This window comes from Onychostruthus taczanowskii, unplaced genomic scaffold (assembly GCF_017590055.1).
Source record: "Onychostruthus taczanowskii isolate IOZ18803 unplaced genomic scaffold, ASM1759005v1 scaffold40, whole genome shotgun sequence".
Taxonomy (NCBI): domain Eukaryota; kingdom Metazoa; phylum Chordata; class Aves; order Passeriformes; family Passeridae; genus Onychostruthus; species Onychostruthus taczanowskii.
The window spans coordinates 3,029,874-3,051,446 of NW_024501460.1; the positions used below are offsets into that span (position 1 = coordinate 3,029,874).

Genomic DNA, 21,573 nt, shown 5'->3' on the forward strand with positions numbered 1-21,573 from the left:
CTGATGTTGCAATCTTGGACAAACAGTACGTAGCAAGGCTTGCAAGGTGGTCTTCAGAGCAGGACCTGCCTTTTCAATAACACCTTATTTTGATGAATTTTTTTGCCTTTGGTGTGGGTTTCCTTCAGACTTTGTCATGCACATGTATCTCCTAATGTGCCAAGCCCTTGGGTTGACATCCCGAGGTAGCTGCTGGTGACATGAGCACATTGTTACTCTGCAGCTGAGCAGAGTTGCTCTTACCAGGTCTTCCTTAAGGGCACCACTGGGTAATGCACCTACCTGTGCTGCACTGTGCCATCTCTGCCTTGCTGCATCACTGTGCATTGCACACTCACCTGGTCGAGCACGCTGCTGGCCAGCCAGCTTCTACAGAGAGATAGCACCATGAACATCCCAGCACAGAAGTTCTGCTACTGCACTTAAAGTGGTTGAGATTAAGGCCCAGTAGAATTTTGAAATGGGAGTTGCATCTCTCTTTCTTGACTTGATGGGTCTGTTTTCATGTGTTCATGATGTGTTAGGCAAAATAAAGAGACACGTGTGTTCTGAAGATACATTATTTTTCTGAATTATGTATGTTTTTGCCCTGTTTCTTCACAGAAACAAGTTTTTCCCTGAGTCAGTCATCAGAAACATGATGTATCAGATATTGCAAGGGCTGGCTTTCATCCACAAACACGGTAGGTTTCCTACTAGAGTTTAACTGTGTAGCACTTTTTTTAGAAAATAAGATGATACACAGAAATAACATGAATAAAATAACCTAGCAAGGGCTATTAATCATCTCTGATAAAATAATGGTTACCTGTTTCTAGTGTGGTGCAGTTTTAAACTTTGCCTGAAGTTTTCTTTGTTTTCCTATAACTGGATTTTCCTCTTTCTCTTGGAAAGCACTGGATGTTGTTAATACACTGCAGTAGTTTTTCTACTTTTGTTGGCAGATTAATAAACCAACTAAATAAATGTTGTATGCTGTGCTGTACTAATCACAATCGCATCCTCAAAAATATCTAATTGAGAAGCATTAATACATCAGTACTCTTGCTGAGATACCATAACTAAGATGATATTCTACATATAAAAAATACTAAAATAACTTGTTCACTAAGAAATTCAAAGAGTATCCTTATCAAATACAACATGGATTCAAATATTTTAGTAGGTGGGATATTTCTAGGAATTACAGGCACGGTCTAAAGAGGTGAGGTGTGCTCACAACAACAAAAAGTTTCACAATGTCTGCAAAACTCCTAAAGCTCATGTTTAATATCTGTCTGCAAACTGTATTCTGAAATACTGGTATCAAATTCCTTTGCATTTAAAAAGGTAGTAATTTACTGTCATGCTCAACTTTTTGATTTTATAGTTCTTCTTCACATCACATTGTTATCCTTAGAACTTCCCAAAGACAATAAATCATTAGCTGAAAATAAATTAAGAAACAGTGTTCCTAGTGAGATTTGATTTGCTTTCAATGTACCCTGAAGAGGCCTCTTGGTGAATTAAATGAATAATCAGTTTTATTTGGCATTATCAAATACCCAGAAATTGACATTTTCTTGTCCTTCTAATCAGGATCATCCATATACTGTTCTCTGTTAGCATCCTCCTTTCCTCCCTCATTTCTCTGTGAAATAAATTAGAAAATTAGATTTTAAGAAAAACTTCCAACTTTAAGTTACAATATTAATATCTTGATTTGACCATAAGTGTATAAGGGAATACCAGGTATGATAAATTTGAACATTTACATTTCACTGTAATAATTTTAGCCAATTTCTTACAGTCATTTTCAATTTATGCATGCAGAAATTCAGTGCTTTATTCTAGCAAGTGGATTTAAATTGAATTATTGGATAACATAAAAAATTGTGTTCCAATTAAACAACAAAATTAATTTGCTTAGTGACTTAACCACTGTCCAAGTATAGAGGTCCTCAAGCCAACAGCAAGCAATGAAGAAGCTTTATGTGCCTGCATTACTAATATAAACATTTCTGAGCAGCATTTGGATATCCTTTATATGTCTGTATCTCCAAATTGTTGTCACAATGATAAATAACTAGCTAAAAATCATTCAAGCAATTTTATGAATCAAGTAAGTGTGTCAGATGCTCAATTTTCAGTTATCCAAGACTGACAAAGCAGTTGTAATTTTTGCAAAAGATTTCATTCTGAAAGTGTTTTTTTACTTGATTTTGCTGCCAGCCAATTCATTTTCCTTACTGTGCTAATGACAATTTGCATTTGTTAATTTGAGAACACTTGGTGTAATAATCACTAGAGGGGAAAATGTGTGCATTTCTTGGGGGAGTGTTCCTATTATTTTATGTAGAATTTTTAAAAAATATAAAAGGAAAAAGGTTGAAAACCACTATATTACTCCAAAACATCCCAAAGTAAATATTAGAGTACTCCTATTAGAAATTGCTGTTTAGGAAGTGATTCTGTGATAATTTGCAATTCTTTTCTGTTTGGTCTTCTACAGGATTTTTTCATAGGGATATGAAGCCTGAAAACCTTCTCTGTAGTGGACCAGAACTTGTGAAAATTGCAGATTTTGGGTTGGCTAGAGAACTAAGATCTCAGCCACCTTACACAGATTATGTTTCTACCAGGTGGTAAGTATATCAAGAATTTAATACATTAGCTTAACTAATTAACCTCCTTATGACCATTTTGACTTATTTATTATTTCCTTCCATCCTCACAGGTACCGTGCTCCTGAAGTTTTGCTGAGATCTTCTGTCTATAGCTCACCTATTGATATATGGGCAGTTGGCAGCATAATGGCTGAGGTATACACACTCAGACCTCTTTTCCCAGGCACAAGTGAAGTAGATGAAATCTTCAAAATTTGCCAAGTCCTAGGGACTCCAAAGAAGGTAAGGCTTAAAAAACCTCACACAATTTTATTACAAAAAAAAAAAAATTAGATCTAATTATTACAAAATATTCTGTGTTATCTTTCAGAACATACATATTGAATTATTGTTTCAATAAATTTCCTGAACACTTAGTGTTTGCTCAACTGTATTTCTTTTCAGCTTCCATTAAGGCATGTAATGCTAGTCTTTTGTTGTAGATTAGCATCTGTTGTATATCATACCATTATATGAAGCCTTGCACTCCTGTGATGAAAACCAGATAAAATTGTTTAATTTAGTTATTTAAAGCTATTCATAATGGAAAGCAAATCAGAAGTCTCCCAGGATTTAATTTACCAGAGCCAGTTTGCTTTCCCTTCCCACAAGTCTAATTCTTCTGTGCTGGTACACAGAATTCGGAGCTTGTAAAAGTTACCACAAATAACACAAACTATGCTTTTCTGATTTTTAAAGCATAAAATAAACATTTCATCTCAAACACAGATGTCTCATAAATATTATTAGCAATAAGAAGTAATTGAAGGAATATGTGCAGTATTTTAGGAAACAGTTATTTTTGCTTATTTTCTGGATGAGCTAAATACTATTTAAAATTACAAGGAAGGTTTGGGTAGTGCATATAAAATGCACTTATATTCAGTTTCAAAGTTGTTTTACTAAATGGCTGGAAGAATATGCAAGAAAAGAATAAGGTTACCTTCAAAATTTTGAATTAACTGAAAAAAAAGACCATATGCTATTAAATGTTTTTGTAGACTAAAGTAAGAAATGGCAGATACATATCAGTATTTTATGGGTGCAAATAGAATTTGGTGGACTAACTGATCAAACACAGTCCACCTAGATCTGAATAACCTAAGGGTGGAGAGAGATACATCAGTTTCATAAATGTTCTACCTGTATAAAATGCAGTATAATTCTTGTCCTGTAAAGGGGCTGTTTTCAATAGAGAAGTAAGGAACAGAAAACTTAAAGCAGAAATAGATTAAGCTTAGCTAGGAACATGCAGAGCTTGAAGTGGTGGGAAAACATCCAAGAGAACATTCTGAGAAACAAGTGCAAACTCATGACAGAGCAAAGAGGAAAAGGTCAGGTGGAGAGTTATAGATGATATGTTGTGGAAGTGAAAATTGAGTCAGGAGGACACAGTGAAAATTGGTATGATGTGTAAAACAGTGCTTGCCATGACACAGTTGTGCCTCAGGAATAATGTGCAAATAGGAGCAGTATGTTAACACTTGAGTTTTCAAATGCAGATGTGAACTTTCTTAAGCAGATCACAAATATGGGATAGTAAGAGGAACATTTTGATGTATAAGAAGACTGAAAGACAGCACCATGCTGGCTTCTGGAACATTTTCAATGTACAGCATAAACAAGCTCTGAAGTGCAGGAAGATCAGAGAGAGGTTTTCACTGTGTGCAGTTGCAGAGCAGCACTGAGCTGATTGCTGTATTTTTTCTCTAACCTTACAAGGAGCTAACAGAAGTAAATTCTGACTGTTTAGTGTCTGTCATTCCCTGACTGGAAAGCTTATTTCTTGGGAAAGCAGGGAGCATTACCAGCTGAATCATCCAGAAAAAATTGTAGCATCCCTTAAAGGCCCTAAGAGTTAAGGACATTGTAAGTCAGCCCTCTAGAATCAGGAAACTGTAATTAATTACTTTGTGCCCCTGTCATCTGCTGGGCAGACTTGGGAATTTTCTCTCCTTACGACAATGCTAAGGCATTCTTCAGGGAGATTGCTGTGTAAAAGGAGTACTTAAATAGTATGATAGGAATTAGCACAACAAATAATGCACTTATTACAAGTACTTGTTACATTTTGAAAAATATAAGTAGTTATTTTAATAGTCTGATTTTGTGGATAGTTTTACAAATATTATTTTTTTCAGACATGCATTTTCATTTATTCTATTACCCTGCAATAATGAATTACAGGAATTATGCTCAGAATCTATCTTCATTCCAGTTTACCTTCCTGTGCTTAAGTCCATAACAACATACCAATGACTTCTGTGAATCTGGGTTTTAAATAGTGACAGGCAACTATTTTATTTTATAAAGTAAGTTGCTTTATTTATTTTATGAATAAATTAAATTGTACCATTCAAGTATTGGCAGTGGTGGTGCACTTGTACTATGTGAATTTAGTGCAAAAATTTATTACAACCTCAGTAGCAGAGATGAATGAAATTCATTTTCATTAGCTGAAGGTTGGCAATGACACTTTAAATTAGTGCAAATTAATTTCTTTTAATAAATATAAAAGTATTTATCATTTTTTCTCTTGTACTGTTTTCACCTTATCCTTATGCTTCATCAGTTCAACATGCAGTCTTGGTTGTAAACTGTTCCTTTATTTCTAGCAGACAGAATGCCACCAAACTCAATAAAGAAGGGCAATGCAGTGAAGGAGGGAAGTTTTTCTCCACTGATTTAAAGGAACAAACTGTTCTCTAAGGTGAAAGAGGAAGTCACTTGAAATCTTGAGCCTTATTTTAAGCAGATGTGGTTTATAATTATGTTTGAGGTTTTTTGTTACTATGGACTGTGCTAACAGAGCTAAAACTGTTCTACATAAAAAGATGAGTAATGCCTATCAGGGTGCCTTAAGACCAAATTGTATGAAATCAGTCCAGTTTGTCCTGTAGCCGTGCAACAAGCTTGGTGGATAGAGGAAGAGCGCAAGTGTCATACCTTGTCTTCAGCAGGGTTTCTAATGCTGTCCCTGATAACATTCTCAGCAGTGTGTTTCTATACAAATTGCATGATAAGAGCATACCTGTTTGGAAGGAGTTACCCAGAGAGTAACAAGCTTCACTGGCTCTTACTCAAAAGATTATTTGAATAGAACTCGAGTGGTTCTGCCTCTGATGAAATTTTTTTAATTGTATTGAAGGCTGTCTGGTGGAGTAGCTTTTGCTACTTAAGCTAGTAGATGGCAGGCAGAGAAGAATTATGTTAGAAAATATTAGAATTTAGAAGGGTTTTCTTATGTATAGAATTAGAGATGTAGCTTTAAAGAAACTTTTCCAGTAGTGCACAGAATGCTGTATCTAGGCAGGAATAATCAGCTACACCAATAGCTGTGGATAACCATCCAGCTAAAACATCTGTAGGAGAGAGGCCGTAGGTGCTATGTAGTGTATTGTATGTCTAAAGACAAATACCATACCAGTTTGTGGAAAAAAGATTATTGCCTATTAACATGTGAACTAATCTTTCTGTTTGGCTTGCTATATTATATCCAGTTTAGCGTTTTCAAGAGAAAAAAAAATCAAGAGTCTAGAGAGGAAATAAAACTTAAAAAGCCTGCATCTTAGAAATTGTTTGAGTTTCTTTAGCCTGTACAAAGACTGGAAGAAAGGAAAAGAAATACACCTACCAATGTATAAAAAGGCCACTCTAGAGGGAAGAATTAGATAGTTCTTTTTTGGTATCTATGGATGACAGAACACTCAACAATGGTCATTTATTTTTGTACGAGAAACCTCCACTTTCCTAATCTTGAGGAGATTACTCTCTGGAGTAATCAATATAGTCTGGCTGTGTATTGCCAGAAATTGGAAGCTTTTTGAGACTTAACACCTGTCAGGAAGGGACAAGTGTATGGAGTAAATGGTCTCTTGAGCGCTTTGATAATCCTATAGTTCTGTATTCCAAGAATGCAGTTATCAAGCAATGAAGGACTTCACAGTTTACTTTTAGAAAGTTAAACACTTTTTTGAAAAGTTCTTCTATGGTGATCGTGTTTTTTTATTGTTGCAATACTGTCTTGTTGTAACTTAATCATTGACTGTCATAATGGTGGGATCAGTGCTATATTGCATAGGCTGCATCATGGTTATACAACTGTGTCGTGGTGAATGGAGGGGCCTCGCCTCTGCTATTTCCATAAAGAGGGCATGTTGAAGTCAGCTGCTGGGCTCATTTCTGTGGCAGATGGGATGTTCAGTACCATTCCTGGTACTGCTGCACTCAGGTCTCCTTCGGATAGAATGTGTCCAAGTGTGTTATTCATGGTAATGGTTCCACCTGTAGCTACAGGAGACCTTGGGAGGACTGCCATTGGAGACTGATGCTGTGTTCACTAGTGTTATAATAACTGTCACGGAAAACAGGCATGCTTGTTTTCTCCTATATAGGAAGGAGCCATGCAGACCAAGCATGACTCAAGCTGCCTTGAATACATCTTTGTTCTTTTCTGGTGCTCATTTTTCTTTCCTTTGAAACAGAGTGACTGGACAGAGGGATACCACCTTGCTTCTGCCATGAATTTCCGTTTCCCACAATGTGTCCCTATAAGCCTAAAAACTCTCATCCCAAATGCAAGCAATGAAGCAATACAGCTTATGAGTGATATGTTGAACTGGAATCCAAAGAAGAGACCTACAGCAAGTCAGGTCAGAGCACATGAATGATTAAGTATAAGACTGAATTTTCTTGCATTGTTAAAAATTGTAGATACAGAGACCAATTGATTGTCATAATAGTGATGGCCACAAATATCTCCTCATTTTGAACACTTTGGTGGGAATGAGACTAAATGGTAGTTCTAAACCTGGCTCAGCAGACATCAGAAAATCTTTAGTTATTTCTGCAATGTTGTCTTCCGTACTGTGTATCTTAAAATTCTCTCTGTACAGAACAGAGAAATAGGTGATTTGCAAATGTTTCAATTGTGTCTGTCATCACTTTGCCACTTTGGTTTTCCTTTCCATCTGTACAAAGGGAGGTACCGAAAAGTCTGAAAACTTTGGTTTTTGTGAAGCCACAGATGGAATGCAGTATGGAAGAGCTAAGGCTTATTTTTACTTGGAATGTAAATTGTACAAAGTGATAAAGAAAGAATCTTGTGAAGAACATGACAATAGCTCACAAAGGTCACAATTTTTCTCCAAGTTAATTTTCATAAAACATATTTCAAGGACCAAAGATGGTTACATTCTGTGGATTTTTTTTATATTATTCATACCTAATGTAATCCTATTTAGAATGTATAAAAGAGGAATACAATTGGGAAAGAAAGGACATATTGCAAGTTACCCTAGGTGGATGTAGTGTAAGTGATTCAGAAGCAGTTAAGCAGATGGTCCCAAATAAAGCAATCATTCCTCTCCACTTTATGAAGCATGTCTATTGTACAGTGATGGGCTATCTGTAGTCCAGTACTATGTACCACTACACAAAATACTCTATGGGGCTTTATAAAAGCAAATAACCAGCTTTTACCTAGGTGAGTTATCGAGGAAACAGCTGCAGCAGTTGTGTAATCCACAGTCAAAAAGAAGAGCTTAATGCATGTACATGGCAGTGTGTTCAAAGACAGCTGCTCTTGAGTGCAGCTGAGGCAAAATATGCATTTGAGAACTAACAAATAGTAGGATCCTGCCCAGAAGGATTAACAGAGTGGGTTGTTTTGATACAGGAGGAGGTGCATTACTAAGGTGTGTCCATGCTCTGCTTCTAGCAGAGGACAGGGAAAGGATCAAATGAACATCTGCCTGAAGACAGATGCTGTATTTTGTTAATAAACACCATGAAGGCACAGCAGGCCCAGTGAATGTATTTCAAAGAAAAGCAAAAGCAGGTGATAAGAAAAATGGGGGAGTAATCTTGCTCATTAACATCCTCTAATTGTAGAAGCCATACATGGCAACCATCTCACTTCTGGGGTTTTTGTTGGTTTTGTTTTGTTTTTAATTAAAAAACCTCAGGCTATTCACTGAGTTGCCAAAACACAGTCAGCAGTGCAGACATGTAAATAAAGCATGTGGTAAAGGTAGTGGGAACTACCTCCTTTTAAAGAGAAATTTGTTGCTGCATAAATATAGAATGGTGTTAAATGTATAATGCACCTCAAAATACAGACTCCACCTAGCAATAAAGAAGGGAACAAAAGGATGTGACTGCTGTTATATGTACAAGTGGATCAGTCTTACTAAGTTTTGTAAGAGTTTGAAATACAGAGCTGCCAGTTCTTAATATACACTTTACATATTATCTCATTACGCATCCATCGTCCATCTGTTCTGTAAAGCTTGCTCAAATGCTTCAGAAACCTGCTTAGATCTTTGGTGAGGTTACCAAAGTCAACTTTTTGAAATTAAAATTATTGTGTTATATCTTCTTCTGCAGGCTTTGAAGTACCCTTACTTTCAAGTTGGCCAAATTTTAGGACCTCCTCCACAGCATTTGGAGAAGCAGACTCCTATTAAACCAGTTCAGCCAACAGAGCCAAAGCCATCTTTACCTAAATTGGAAGCTAAGCCAGAACCTCTGTCTTCACCTGATTTACCTGACAAAACACAGCCACAGTCCTTGCCAAAGATTAACCACCAGCCTCTCCAGCAAATTCAGTTGCCTCAGAATACAGCTAACCAGCAAGTACCAAAGCAGCAGCAGCCACAGGCACAACCACTTTTTCCAGTTATCAATAAAAACTCATCGCCTGTAAGTTGTCTTCAATAACTACATAGATGGTTTTATTAAAAGTTCCTAGTATGTTCAGCCAGGTGATCCCTTGTAAATTTTCGTTTTTTATTAGAGGAGATACAGATAGATAACTAGGGAATAAGTGAGGCTATAACTGTCTACTTATTAAAATTTTCTAGCAAGTCGGAAGAATAGATTGCTTGTAACAACAATGTTCATTATAATAGCCCTCAGTGACGTGCTTATGCAGTAATGGAGTTGAAACAACTGTTACTTATTGACCTTTGAGAAACAATACTGTCAGTACACAACAGAGAAGTGAAATGGGAGAACTTCACTTGCCTCATGCAGGAAAATATCCAAAAAAAGGTTTATCCACCTCCTAACCTCGTAAGAAATTAGCAATTGTGATTTTTAGGAAGTTTACTATTAAACTTTGGTTTGTAACTTCCATTTTGCTTTCTGCTTGGACTCACTGAACTGCAATACAAAATATGTTAAAAATAACAGGTATTCAGAGAATACTGGAAAGCAAATGATAGTCAGATAGAAGGACAGTTTTAAAACTTAGTCATTTCATTGGAACAGAATGTTAAAGAATAGTTTCTTTTATTTGCTGTATTTACTTTGGGGGCACAGCAGTGTTCTGCACCCCTGTGCTCTATTTTCTTGACAGCTCACCTAGCACCGTTTAGAGCATGAGTTCAGCAAGATGCCGGAAATAGTGGTTGAGCACTGAACTGGATTTGCAAACAGAATGTTACCCTCACTAGTTCAGGTAGACTTGAGCAATTCAAGGATGGCAGTCCAAAAGAGCTACACTTCAAATACATGCTGGCATCATTATGTTTTGTACTTAAAGTCATAATGAGACCATGACCAAAACAGATACAACACACTGGGAAAAATTCCCTCAAAGTCTGTAAGCAGTAGTCAGGAGTTATACTAGATACAAAATACAAAATTTTAGAATTGAAGTGCTTTTTATTATTATTTTAAATTTTTATTATTTTAATATTTTTTTAATTTAAAATAGAAACAAGCAGCTAGTGGCCCTCTGAATGGTGTACTAGGTCCTAAAAACTGCAGAAGACGGTGGGGTCAGACTTTGGTAAAAGCTGTGGATAGCTGGGATGACTTGGATGACCCTGAATTTGGAATGTCATCTTCAAAGAAGCCTAGCATTGCACTGTTAAAAGAAAAGAAAAACAAGGAATTTCTTTTTAGGTAGGTCCTGCGATTATAAAATCACAATTTCTTTTAGTAAACAGTGTCCAGAAGTAGATTTATAGAGTGATTAAGACAAGTCTATTAAAATTCAAGTCATCAAAATTCTGCAAGAACGCCAAGAATTGCATGAGATCAGCTTTGTGTGTTATGTTGTTATAGTGCCAGTAATATCCAAACAGAATGAAATTTGTTTTCAGGCACTATATGGTTCAGGTGTTTGTTGTGTATTTAAGAAACTGTTTTACTAAAAATTGACATACTAGCATTACTTCATTTGTCAGTAAAATGGTACTATGTTCTGCCATTTGGCCACATTTGCTTTTATTCCATAGTGTTGGATACATTTCTTTCTTCAAATCACAGGTCAGGCTCTGATGAGGTGTTAGGTTTGACTGTTACTTTGTGGAAACAGGCTCTACTGTGAAAAGTAGGATAAGCAAAGAGCACTGTATTCTTCAGGCTAAGGTCAGCTTGTGGTATTCTGAGCTGGAGTTGTTGGTCACGTGGTTTGAAAATTTTGATTTTTCAGTGTGCCAGAATCAAAAGCTTCATGCTGTATCCAGCCAGGAGGGGAAAACAAGAGTCTGGTGAGAAATGATTCTGAAAGATCAAATACATCAGCAAAAGATTACTATATAAACCAATCAAGATATCTGCCTGGTAAGGTTAAAAGTCAATACATATGGAAAATACAAGCTGTGCACAATCTACATACAATACATTTAAGCTTCAGATTTCTTAGGGGATAATTTTATCTTTCTTAACCAAACGAAATTTTCATGTTTTGGACTAAATGCTTTTTCCAGAAGATATCACAATTGATGCAGCAATTCCTGGCTATATAAACATGGCAGGATCTCAATACTGCTTGTACACTATAAAAGTTCATGGGCCCTCTTATGACCTGTAACATAAAAAATCCTCAGTAATATAAATCCAACATCTCTTGAATTACTTGGAATATATCTTGATTAATCTATAAGCAGGTGTATGTGAGGACTAAAGAACTACATGTAAAAACATGTACACGTTTTTCATCAGGACTGTAGTGATAGGACTAGGAGTAATGGATTCAAATGGAAAGAAGAGAAATTTAGAAAGGATATACAGAAGAAATTCTTTACTGTGAGAGTTGTGAGGCACTGGACAGATTGTCCAGAGGACCTGTGGATGCTCCATCCCTGGCAGTGTTCAAGGCCAGGTTTGATGGAACACTGAGCAACCTGGTCTAGTGGAAGGTGTCCCTGCCCGTGGCAGGGCAATTGGAACCAGATGATCTTTAAGGTCTCTTCCAACCCAAACCATTCTATGAGTTTATATAGTGAGTATTTACCAATTTTGCATTGTCAGGATGTTTGGGGTTTTCTGAACATACAAGTTCTGATAAACATAATCCCCTTCCTTGTACAAAGTGTTTAGAAATATCCATCTACTGGCATTGGTAGGAATTCACACACTCACTTCCTTTCTCAAGGCAGTCATCTTTCTTTAGAAATAGATATCTTAGTCTAAATCTGGGTGATTTTGTCAGGAAAACACTATGATATTATTTAATTACTGGGAATGAGAATGGAAAGGAGAAAGCAAAGAGAATGTTTCCTTTAGTTAGTATTCTGAGTATATTCTACAATCAAATTATTTTCTTGGTGCCTCAGTATCTTTTGTTACTATGGTGGTTTGTACAATTACAGTAATCATGCCATGACTTCTGTAATCCAGGTTTGAGAATTTAGGTGGCTCACAGAGAAATTCCCCATTTTCAGGCAAGTTGTTTTGATACAACATATGATTAATTTGTCAGGAACTCATTAGGGCAGTGATGACTTCTGAATATGAAATCAATTCTAGAATTTTAAATAGGATGCTCAGAGAATCAACAGTTTAAGTAAGTCCAAAAAGAAAAAAAGAAAAATAAAGAGCAAGGAACCTCCCTATCTAAAGGTAACACAAATGGAAGAGTCATCTGTATTTCTTATATTTTGTTAAGCACAGTTCTAATGTATTCATGGTTTCCAATGAGAAAGGATAGATGTAAAAAATAATTAATTTCAACATTTAGAGGAATAATAGGTCCAAGGAACATAGTTGTTATTTATCCATATTGCTTTAGTTCTACAACCACTAAATCTGGGAGCTGCTTTCATGTATTGTAATCCCATTAACTCTTGTAAATGCTTCTAACATGCTGAAGTCACAAGACTCTTTGTCCTACTTTTTAAGTTAACCCTCTAATAAATAGTTTATTTTCAGCCTCAGGAACTCCAGTTTTTGATAGGTATTTTTAATTTGTGTGTTCCTTTTTTGACAGACAAAAATATCAATTATGAGTTTATGGTCTTATAGAAACCAAGTACCTATTCTGAAAAGTCTTTTAAAAGTTCTCTTGAAAGCATGAAGAGAATTGTTCTTAAATTAGCGTCACTGGTTTTCATGGTTTGGCTTAAAAATCTAATCAATAGACATCATTAATTTACATTAGTGCTGTTTTGCATTATAAGACAAATGATTCGGTGTTGATTTTCTGTTCTAGAAATGTCATTTATTGGCTGAATTAAGTTTGAAATTTAGTACTTATAACATTTTCTGTCATTTCTTTTCTAAGGTGTAAATCCAAAGAACGTCTCATTAGCAGCAGTTAATAAAGGATCACATGGGACCTGGAACAACCAATTGTTTGCTAAATCACTGGCAAATGCTGGGGGAGGATTGACTTACAGCAGAAATACTACAGGTAAAAGTGTAATTGAAAATGGTCACATTATACCTTCTCATACTTTAATTAATTTAGTTAAGACCATCTGGTTTAACTTCTGCAGTTAGTTTAACTTCTGCAATTAGGTTCTAGACTCTTTTTTTTTCTCTTGTTTTAGTGAAAGACTCTTAAAAAAACAACTTTTTCATATGTGGTATGATGTATTTTGCTTTCAGAACATTAAGAAGATATAGAGCAGCCCCTATTTATAAAGTTCTGTCAAAATAAATTTTGTATATAATCCACTGAGACCATTATTTTACTGTATTTAAGCGAGTAGTTTGGCCTCATTACTGCCTACTCCCTATGCTATAGAACACTATCAAACAGCAATCTCACCCATGAAAACAAAAGGGTGGGTGATGTGCTCATGTGAGAAGTGCTGCCTAATATTTTAGACATGTCTTTTATCAATTTACTTGTCCTAAATCCTTTGCTGCAAGAAAAGTCCCCTTATTTTCAGGAAGGAACTTCCAGTGAGACTATGTTTCGTGAAGAACACTATTATCAGCATTCTGTAGAGTGAAGTCCAACACTAGTAAACACTTTATCTAAGATTTCACTGAGAAAAGCATCAGAATCTGGACTGAAATCTGTCTTCTCACCCCCAAGCCCTGTACCTCAGGTACACTGTCCCTGTTATGGGAGGTTACCTGGTTAACAACTCTGCAGCCATTGTCCAGCTGGCAAGAGTCACTCTCCAAATACTTTAGTGCCAATAAACCACCCAGCTTTACATGTTTGTACAGCAAGAACTTCAGAAGATTTGTTTACATGCAGATGCTGCATCCCTTTTTAATAGAACTTTGATAGCCATTCTGCAGTGTCAACAAACCTCATTTTCCCCTCTGAAAGTCAGACAAGCTGAAGTTTTTCATTTGAATTAAGGTGCAAGATTTTAGAAAGTGGAAAAACAACAGCACCTATCAGAGTTTCTTTTTGTGGAATAGAAGAGGTTTTTTGTATCATCTTATAGATATTTTTTGTTTTCTGAAACAGAGTATCTATGTTCCTCAGAAATAAATTATTTATAAATAATCTTGCAGGGGAATCAGGCACAGAAAAGTAAATACCTGCTTCCAAAAGTTTTCATCAACACCTAGAACATCTACCTACTGAATTGCAGTGAAGATAAAATTTGGATGAATGCTAATGGTAGAAATCCTGCATTTGTCTTACTACCAAGAATTTAAAGAAAATAAACACTAAAACTGATTATTTTTTGTTTGAAAATACTTGGTATTATTTCCATCAGTATCTTAAATTGCATGTGATGTTGGATATACTGGGAAGAGGGCAACATTTAAGACACACATGGAATCAGGATAGATGGATCACAGAAAATAAACTATATCTCTTATCTTTTCATGTTGACAGTCTGAAAGTCAACACTGCTGTGTTTAAATAACTATTTACAGTTTATTTAAGTGGGCTTTTTTTTTTTAAATCAGCCACAACATTGCTCTAAGGCAAAATAAGATAAGAGCAAATAGTTCCAAATGTTTTATTTATGAAGGATTGTAAGTTTATGATCAATCAACTCTGAAGGTATGACCAAGTCTTTAAAATTGTAAATGGAATGTAATTGCATTGTTGGTAAATCTTATTGTTAGTACATAATTAGAATGGACCTTGTAAAGTAACCTTTTGGAGTAACACTTTCTGCTTAAGAAAACAAGGATAAGACATTATAGTTACTAATGTGTCAGAGCCTCATTCTCACTTGCTTTTTTCCTTCCTCGTTTCTTGTACATCACCTAAATTGGTTCTTCATACCCTTCTTCTGAAGTTCTGTTCTATCTTTTTCTTCCTTTAATTTTCCTTGTCTACAGATGAGAACTTAATTACACCTATTGAAAAGCTATCATGCAAAGAAAGGTTGAATGAAAAATTAGAAGATCCAAAAGGTAATTTATAGCAATTATAACCTGGTTCTTTGTACATTTCCTATTTATGTTTTACAGTTTCTTGTAAAAAAAAAAAATTACACTGGTAATGCAGGTTCCTGATGATTGTATATTCTCATTTTCAGTTGCAATCTGTTTTGTCAAACTTTGCTTTCATCATTATGGCAGTGTGGTGGTTTTGCATGTGAGGCTTTTATAAAAGTGATGTAAAGGCTTCTTCTGGATTCTTCTTTTTCTTACTGTGCTTTAAAAGGCAGTGAATTTTTTATTACCCTAATCATAACCCACAGCAGGTCACTGGATGATGGTGAGAAAGTGATCCTGATGTAGCACATATATGTCCCCTCAGGGATGGCTTGTTCCTGACAGCACTCAGGACTTGCACCTTTTTGTGCATTTGGGTTCTCTGCTCATTACACTGCTCTTACCATGCTGTGCTTGCACAGGTTTTAGTGGAGTTACCTTAGACTAAAAGGGAGGAAACTCAGGATTCCAGGCTGCCTAGTTTCTGCTTTATAGTTCCACTGCTCTGAAATTATCACAGAGGTCTGGGAGTATTTGTGTGAAGAGGAACATTATGGGATTGCCCAAGGCCAAAGATTTAGGATACAGAAAAACTGGCAATGCAGATACTGTGTTTTACTGTAACTACCACTGAAGCCGTGATGAATATGCTCACACATGATAAAGGTCAAAATAAACTTAATACTACTGAACACAGAGCCTTACCACTAGAGCAAAGCATTTCACTCTGGACATTGTGCCAGCACAGTCTTAACATTGTCCCAAGTGATGACAGACATGAAGATGGTCAGGGTTTTTCTTGGATCAGGGAGTAAGTATTTTAACAGATCACTCTTCCACTGGTCACTAATTCCAGTACTAATTTTGTGTGTACATGCACAATGCTTCCTAGCTTCCAAATGAGGATGGTTATGTCAGCCTTCCCAGGGTAGTGCTGGTTAAAGAAAGATATGGACTAAAACTAGGCATAAACAGAATTATAACCAGGGTTAAAGAGAGAGGATAATTGGGTCTGACTTTTATAGCAGGCCTTTAACTGTGGGAACTGTCAAAGTCAACTTCAAAGGGTGTACCACTTTGCACAAGAGACCTTGGATTCCATTATTTTCAATAGATTTAGGCCAAACACGTTGAGCACAAGAATAATACTGAGCACTAGTTAAATCAGCTTCCAGTAAAGCAAGTAGATGTAAACAAAAGGTAAGATCCTACATTTCTCTGGAACTCAGTGCAAACCCTTCTATATGGTCTTAAGTTTAGTGGAAGTACTAATGAAGTATTCATCCTGCTCTTTGTCTTTATTCCTGCTGAATTTCTGTCTGCTAATGCTGAAAAGTGCTAATATACAAACCAAAGAATGAATTCAATGAAAGAATGTTTGTTTATCAAGAAATGAGCACTAGGGAGTTTTTAAACAACACTCATACTTGGTACTCTTGTAGTACTGCAAATATAATTTGAAGCAGGTATAAAAAGTAGGCAGAGTTTTCTGAATGCAGCTGAAAATTCTAAAATTCTGTAATGTTAACAGGAAATCCTGGCTTTGTAAGTAGTGGTGCTTACAACCCATTGGGACTATACACCTCTTCCTTCCATAAAAAAGAAGTTGGATCAGCTGGACAACGGATACAGCTAGCACCTCTTGGTGCACCTGTATCAGGTAAGAAATATTCTTTTACTACTCATATCCAAGACAAAGAGAAATGTTCATTTTCCGTGCTTCCTAAGGGATGTGTTAGCCCGTGGTTTTCCTCAAGTTTTGTAAATAAAATTGTAGGACATAAATTCTTTATACAAGTGAACTGCATGTAGGTGCCTAGAGACTGTCCTGATAGTTAAACTACTGCTACTAGTATTTGTTACATAAAAGAGAAAATAATTACAAAAGGTGCAAAAAAGATTTAGACCATTTGTTAAACTACTGTTCATTAGTGTTGATGGGCTAAGCAGAATTGTAAAAACATGTAACTCCACAACTCTATAGTAAAGGGTCATGTTTTTAACATTAATTTGTTAAAAACAATGCAAAATCTCTTCTGAATGTAACTGTTGCCTTGGATCCCCTGCAGTGTTGGTGACATTCTGAGCACGTTCTTTATTGTCATGTTTCTGATGCAGAGAAGATGAACAGCAGTGCTCAGGATGCAGGAGAAACTGGTTTGCGAGTGAAGATTTAGAGCTGTTGTCCACACCCAGCAGCCCACTTCTCTGGTTACTTCAGAGGAAATAGCAAGGCCTTAAACCAATGGTGAATTGTTTAACCAAAGGGTCCATGGCAGACCAATCTCATACAGTTCTGCTTGATAATGTTGTCTTTTTGCTGACATGCTCCTTTGAGTTACCTCTTCTCCTTAAGAACTTGCAACTGGCTTCAGAGAACTGGAGGAGGATGGAAGGAAGGAGATGGTGCACACACACACATATATTTATATAAAATATGCTTGGATGTATGCATATAATGTGTCTGACTTGATCAGAACCCACCAAGAAAGGCTGAAGCTTCACTTCATTATCTTACTGATCCACTGCTGAAACAAAACTGCAAGAGTTGATTTGTCCCAATGCACGGATCAGGAGGTTCACAGGAGGACAAAGTCTGCAATTCTCTCTACATTGCTGTAAATAGTGAAAAAAAAATCACATGTGGTGTCCCATGTGACACCACATGTGCACATGTGGTGTCCCAAAGAAAATAAAATTTACTGTTATCTGTAATTGGAATATGAAATGGAATATGAGTAGTAGACGTCAGAATGGCTGGCAGATGGAGGTCAGTTAAGATACTCTTACATGTCCTGGAGAAGAACAAGAATCCTATCACTTAAACTACTCATATTTAGCTTAAAGTCTTCAGAGTTGTAAGGGAAGAGAGATAAGGACAAAGCAAATGGCAGGTTTTATCTCCTAGATGTCAGTATTTGAACATTAACATTTTTTGGTGACCCTTTGCTTTATATTATCCAAAATGTAGTAAGTTATGCTCTCAATTGTTTTTTGCTCTTTTAATTTTTTGGTTACATTTTTTTATGCCATAATTTAAATAATATAGTATACAAGATCCATTTTTCTGAGGAAAATACCAGGAAAAGTGGCCTTTATTGCCAAGATAGTATAGACTGGAATCATACTGCTGATGAAAGACAGGGAATGGCAGCGTACAGTAAAAAGAAACTGTTTTCAAAGAGGTGGAGACCTGACCCCAAATTTCAGCTCCTTGATGTTCCTCTTTTTTAAATGTCTTGATCCTCACCTGTTTCTTAACAGGTTCAATCCACTGCTGGAAAATGCTACCAAAACTAGGTGGTTTTCTCTAAGAAGCAGAATGATACCTAGGCACCAAAACCCCCATTCAAGTTAAATTTTAAGTTTTGTTTTAAAGAGTATCAGTACATAATAAGACTAAAATAGAAAAGTAGGAATGGAAGGGGTAGGAACTACCTTAGTAATGCTAAGAAAACAAGGATAAGGTATAGCAAGAGTCTGGATAAAAGAGTCCTGGCTAGCTGATGTTAAAGACTTGGGAAAATGGTTGAATTGGTCAAGAACATGAAGAAATGTCAGCCCCTGCAGCAGGGCAATTGCTTTAATCACATAAAACTCGAGGAAGTAGCCACTACCTGAAATGTCAAAAAGGGAAATCTGAATAGGAAGGCCAGGAATACAGCAGTGTGCTACTGCTAGTGCCTGAGATCAGGTGGGTGCCAATATTAAGAGAGAAAGAAAGCCTTCAAACATGGAAAAAATCCTATGAAATCAATAGAGAAATGGGAAATGGAGCAAAGAAGACTTGCCACCAAGTACACCAGGAGTTCTGAGCTAAGCAAGAGGGGAGTAAAAGGCATAAAATCTCAAAAGGAACAAGGGAGCCTCCAGAAGCTGTTCTTCAGGCTCAGCTATTTCAATCTTAATCAGTTTACCAGTATTATAATTACAGGCTTTTTAAAATATTTGAGATAGAAGAGAGAACACTGCCATACTGTTTTGTAATAGCAGATAGTTTTGTAATAGGAGATACAGAGTTGAAGGTATTTGCATCAATTTTTCCCGTTGAATTCTCAGCGTTTTCTTGAGGGATTGCTGCAAAACAACTATTTAGTAGGTGAGGATAATACACACAAACTATTGGAAAAAATAATCTTATCTGAAAACAAGCATAGCCAGCATGGTCTTAGGCACATGGTGTGATTCTTGGGGTTGTCCTGTGTGGGGCCAGGAGCTGGACTCTATAATCCTAGTGGTTCCCTTCCAACTCGGGATGTTTTATGTCATAGAGGAGACCAAAGCATCCTGCTACATTAGCATCCTTGAAGACCATAAGTTCTCTGTAAGCTCTCATTCTCTTCTCTGTAGAGGAGTAAAATACCTTTTTAGTCATAATTAATTCTGAGTTCTTATTCCTTTCAGATTATTCCTGGAAAAACAAAGCTGCTCGTCCTCCATTACCAGGTCCTACTTTCAATGCAAAAAACATGAGTATCTTTACTCACCCTGCAACAATTCAGCGAGTACATGGGAGAACAGACTGGGTGGCCAAATATGGAGGAAACAGATAGAAAATACCATCCTGTGTGGATATTACATGCTCTGTGTTCAGTTCTCCTGCTCTTGAGAACGTGAAAAGCCTATTTGCTCCAGCTTCTCCTAAGACTATGCAACAGTAAAGAAGGAAAAAAAGACTTTGTGTTCTATTGTTTGTATAGTACTATAACACCATGTAAAATACTGGCCGTAAAGTAGGGTGTAATGAAGTATTGTACAACACATATTGCCAAAACTGAGATGTAGATTTCACCTGATGTTTTCTATAGAAAGATCTCCTGTTCTCATATTTTTTGGAACAACTAGGGTTAGGATTGTTCATCCAGTGCAACATCTGCTGCTGGGCTGTGCTTGAAGCACGCAGGCAGCACAAAGAAGGGCTGAAGCAGAGCAGCACCAGGCTTCCAGATGTTAGGCTGGTTCCTTAGCAGGAAGGCAAGAGTGAAAACATAGATCTGGCTTTGTGAAGAGCATCAGTCTCCTGCTTCAGGATTTCAAGGATTTCAGAACTCACTTATAACTAAGAGTTACTCAGGGTCTGTAAGGTACAAATATTCATGTAGCAATGAGAACTGAAACCCTTGTAGTAGGACATAGGCAATCCACTCATAGATACACAAGGAAGGTCTAGAAGTCTAGCTGACAGAGGGCTGTTGAATAATACAGCAATATTGGAAAATAGCTAAACAAGTACTGAATACTACTTACCAAGCTTACCAATACTACTCACCAAGTGAAGCCTAACAATCAGATTCTGCTGTTTTAATTAACTTATTGCCATTTTTGGTCAAAGATCTGCAGAGATTTATCTCTGTCCTGTCAAGGAAGTGTCACAGTGATCTTTTAAAGAGCCTAAATCACTGCAGTCTGTCAGTCATTTTAAGAGTGAATTAGCCAAAATTCCTAAATTATCACTAAACTCATGTTCCTACATGTCTTTATTGGGTGATCAGACTAAACTACAGAGTTTGAATAGGCTGCATGAGTAAGACTGTTCTTCAAAGATATTGCTTTCTGTTTTAGATTTTAAAGGCCAACTTAGGTACCTGACAACACAGACAAAACTTAGTAATTCAGTATGTCAATGTTTATATGTTCATTCAGTACTTTCTCCAGTTTTTATGCTAAATTTTATAATAATATTGCCCAAAGGACTTTGCAATAGAGAGTGAATTTTTATTAGGATCTTGAGCTGGGCTACTTCTATTAATAACCACATTTAGAATAAATGCTTTAGACTTTATAGTAACATTAAACTTGCCCTTTCAAAGTAAAAACTGAGTATGCTCTTTAAAGATGTAAAGTTGTTAATGATGACTTCAAGCATTTTTTAAAAATAAATTTATTCATATGGCTTTTATAAATGGATATTAAATTTAAACTCCTTTTGTTGACCCAATGTGTCATAATATATGGGTTACATTAACTTCCTGGAAAGCAATTTAATCTAAAACGGTTGTACCAAAAAGTCAAATATTTTGTTAGGAAAATTGCACCTACAGAAGATGCTGCTTTTTTTTAATACTGTCAGAGCTATGCAAGGATAGGGCTGTCTGGTTAGTAATGCATTAGCAAGTTTAATTCAATTGCCACTGGCCTAGGATTAAGTATTTGCCATTCCCTTAGTACTAAGAGATGTCCCTGTGCTACTTAAATGCATCTTAATTTAACTGTAGAACATACCTGTAACTTGTTATGGCAATGAAGGACACCCTCAGACAGTTTGTAACAGCCATAAAGGCTATTATTTTATAATTAAAAAACCAAAATTAATTACTCTTCTCTCATACAA

The 21,573-nt window shown here is 36.2% G+C and overlaps 1 protein-coding gene across 1 annotated transcript in view; it reads left to right on the top strand.

Annotated features, from left to right (window-relative positions):
* Positions 1-21,149, top strand: part of MAK (male germ cell associated kinase) — a 29,661-nt gene extending 8,512 nt beyond the window's left edge. Inside the window, exons 5-15 of the mRNA XM_041413183.1 lie at positions 604-683; positions 2,492-2,624; positions 2,717-2,888; positions 7,130-7,297; positions 9,033-9,347; positions 10,366-10,556; positions 11,089-11,219; positions 13,162-13,290; positions 15,144-15,218; positions 16,774-16,902; positions 19,647-21,149. Of these exons, the coding sequence (XP_041269117.1) occupies positions 604-683; positions 2,492-2,624; positions 2,717-2,888; positions 7,130-7,297; positions 9,033-9,347; positions 10,366-10,556; positions 11,089-11,219; positions 13,162-13,290; positions 15,144-15,218; positions 16,774-16,902; positions 19,647-19,795 (1,672 nt within the window). The 3' untranslated portion in view covers positions 19,796-21,149. The remainder of the gene's footprint in view (positions 1-603; positions 684-2,491; positions 2,625-2,716; positions 2,889-7,129; positions 7,298-9,032; positions 9,348-10,365; positions 10,557-11,088; positions 11,220-13,161; positions 13,291-15,143; positions 15,219-16,773; positions 16,903-19,646) is intronic.
* Positions 21,150-21,573: the final 424 nt, after the last annotated feature.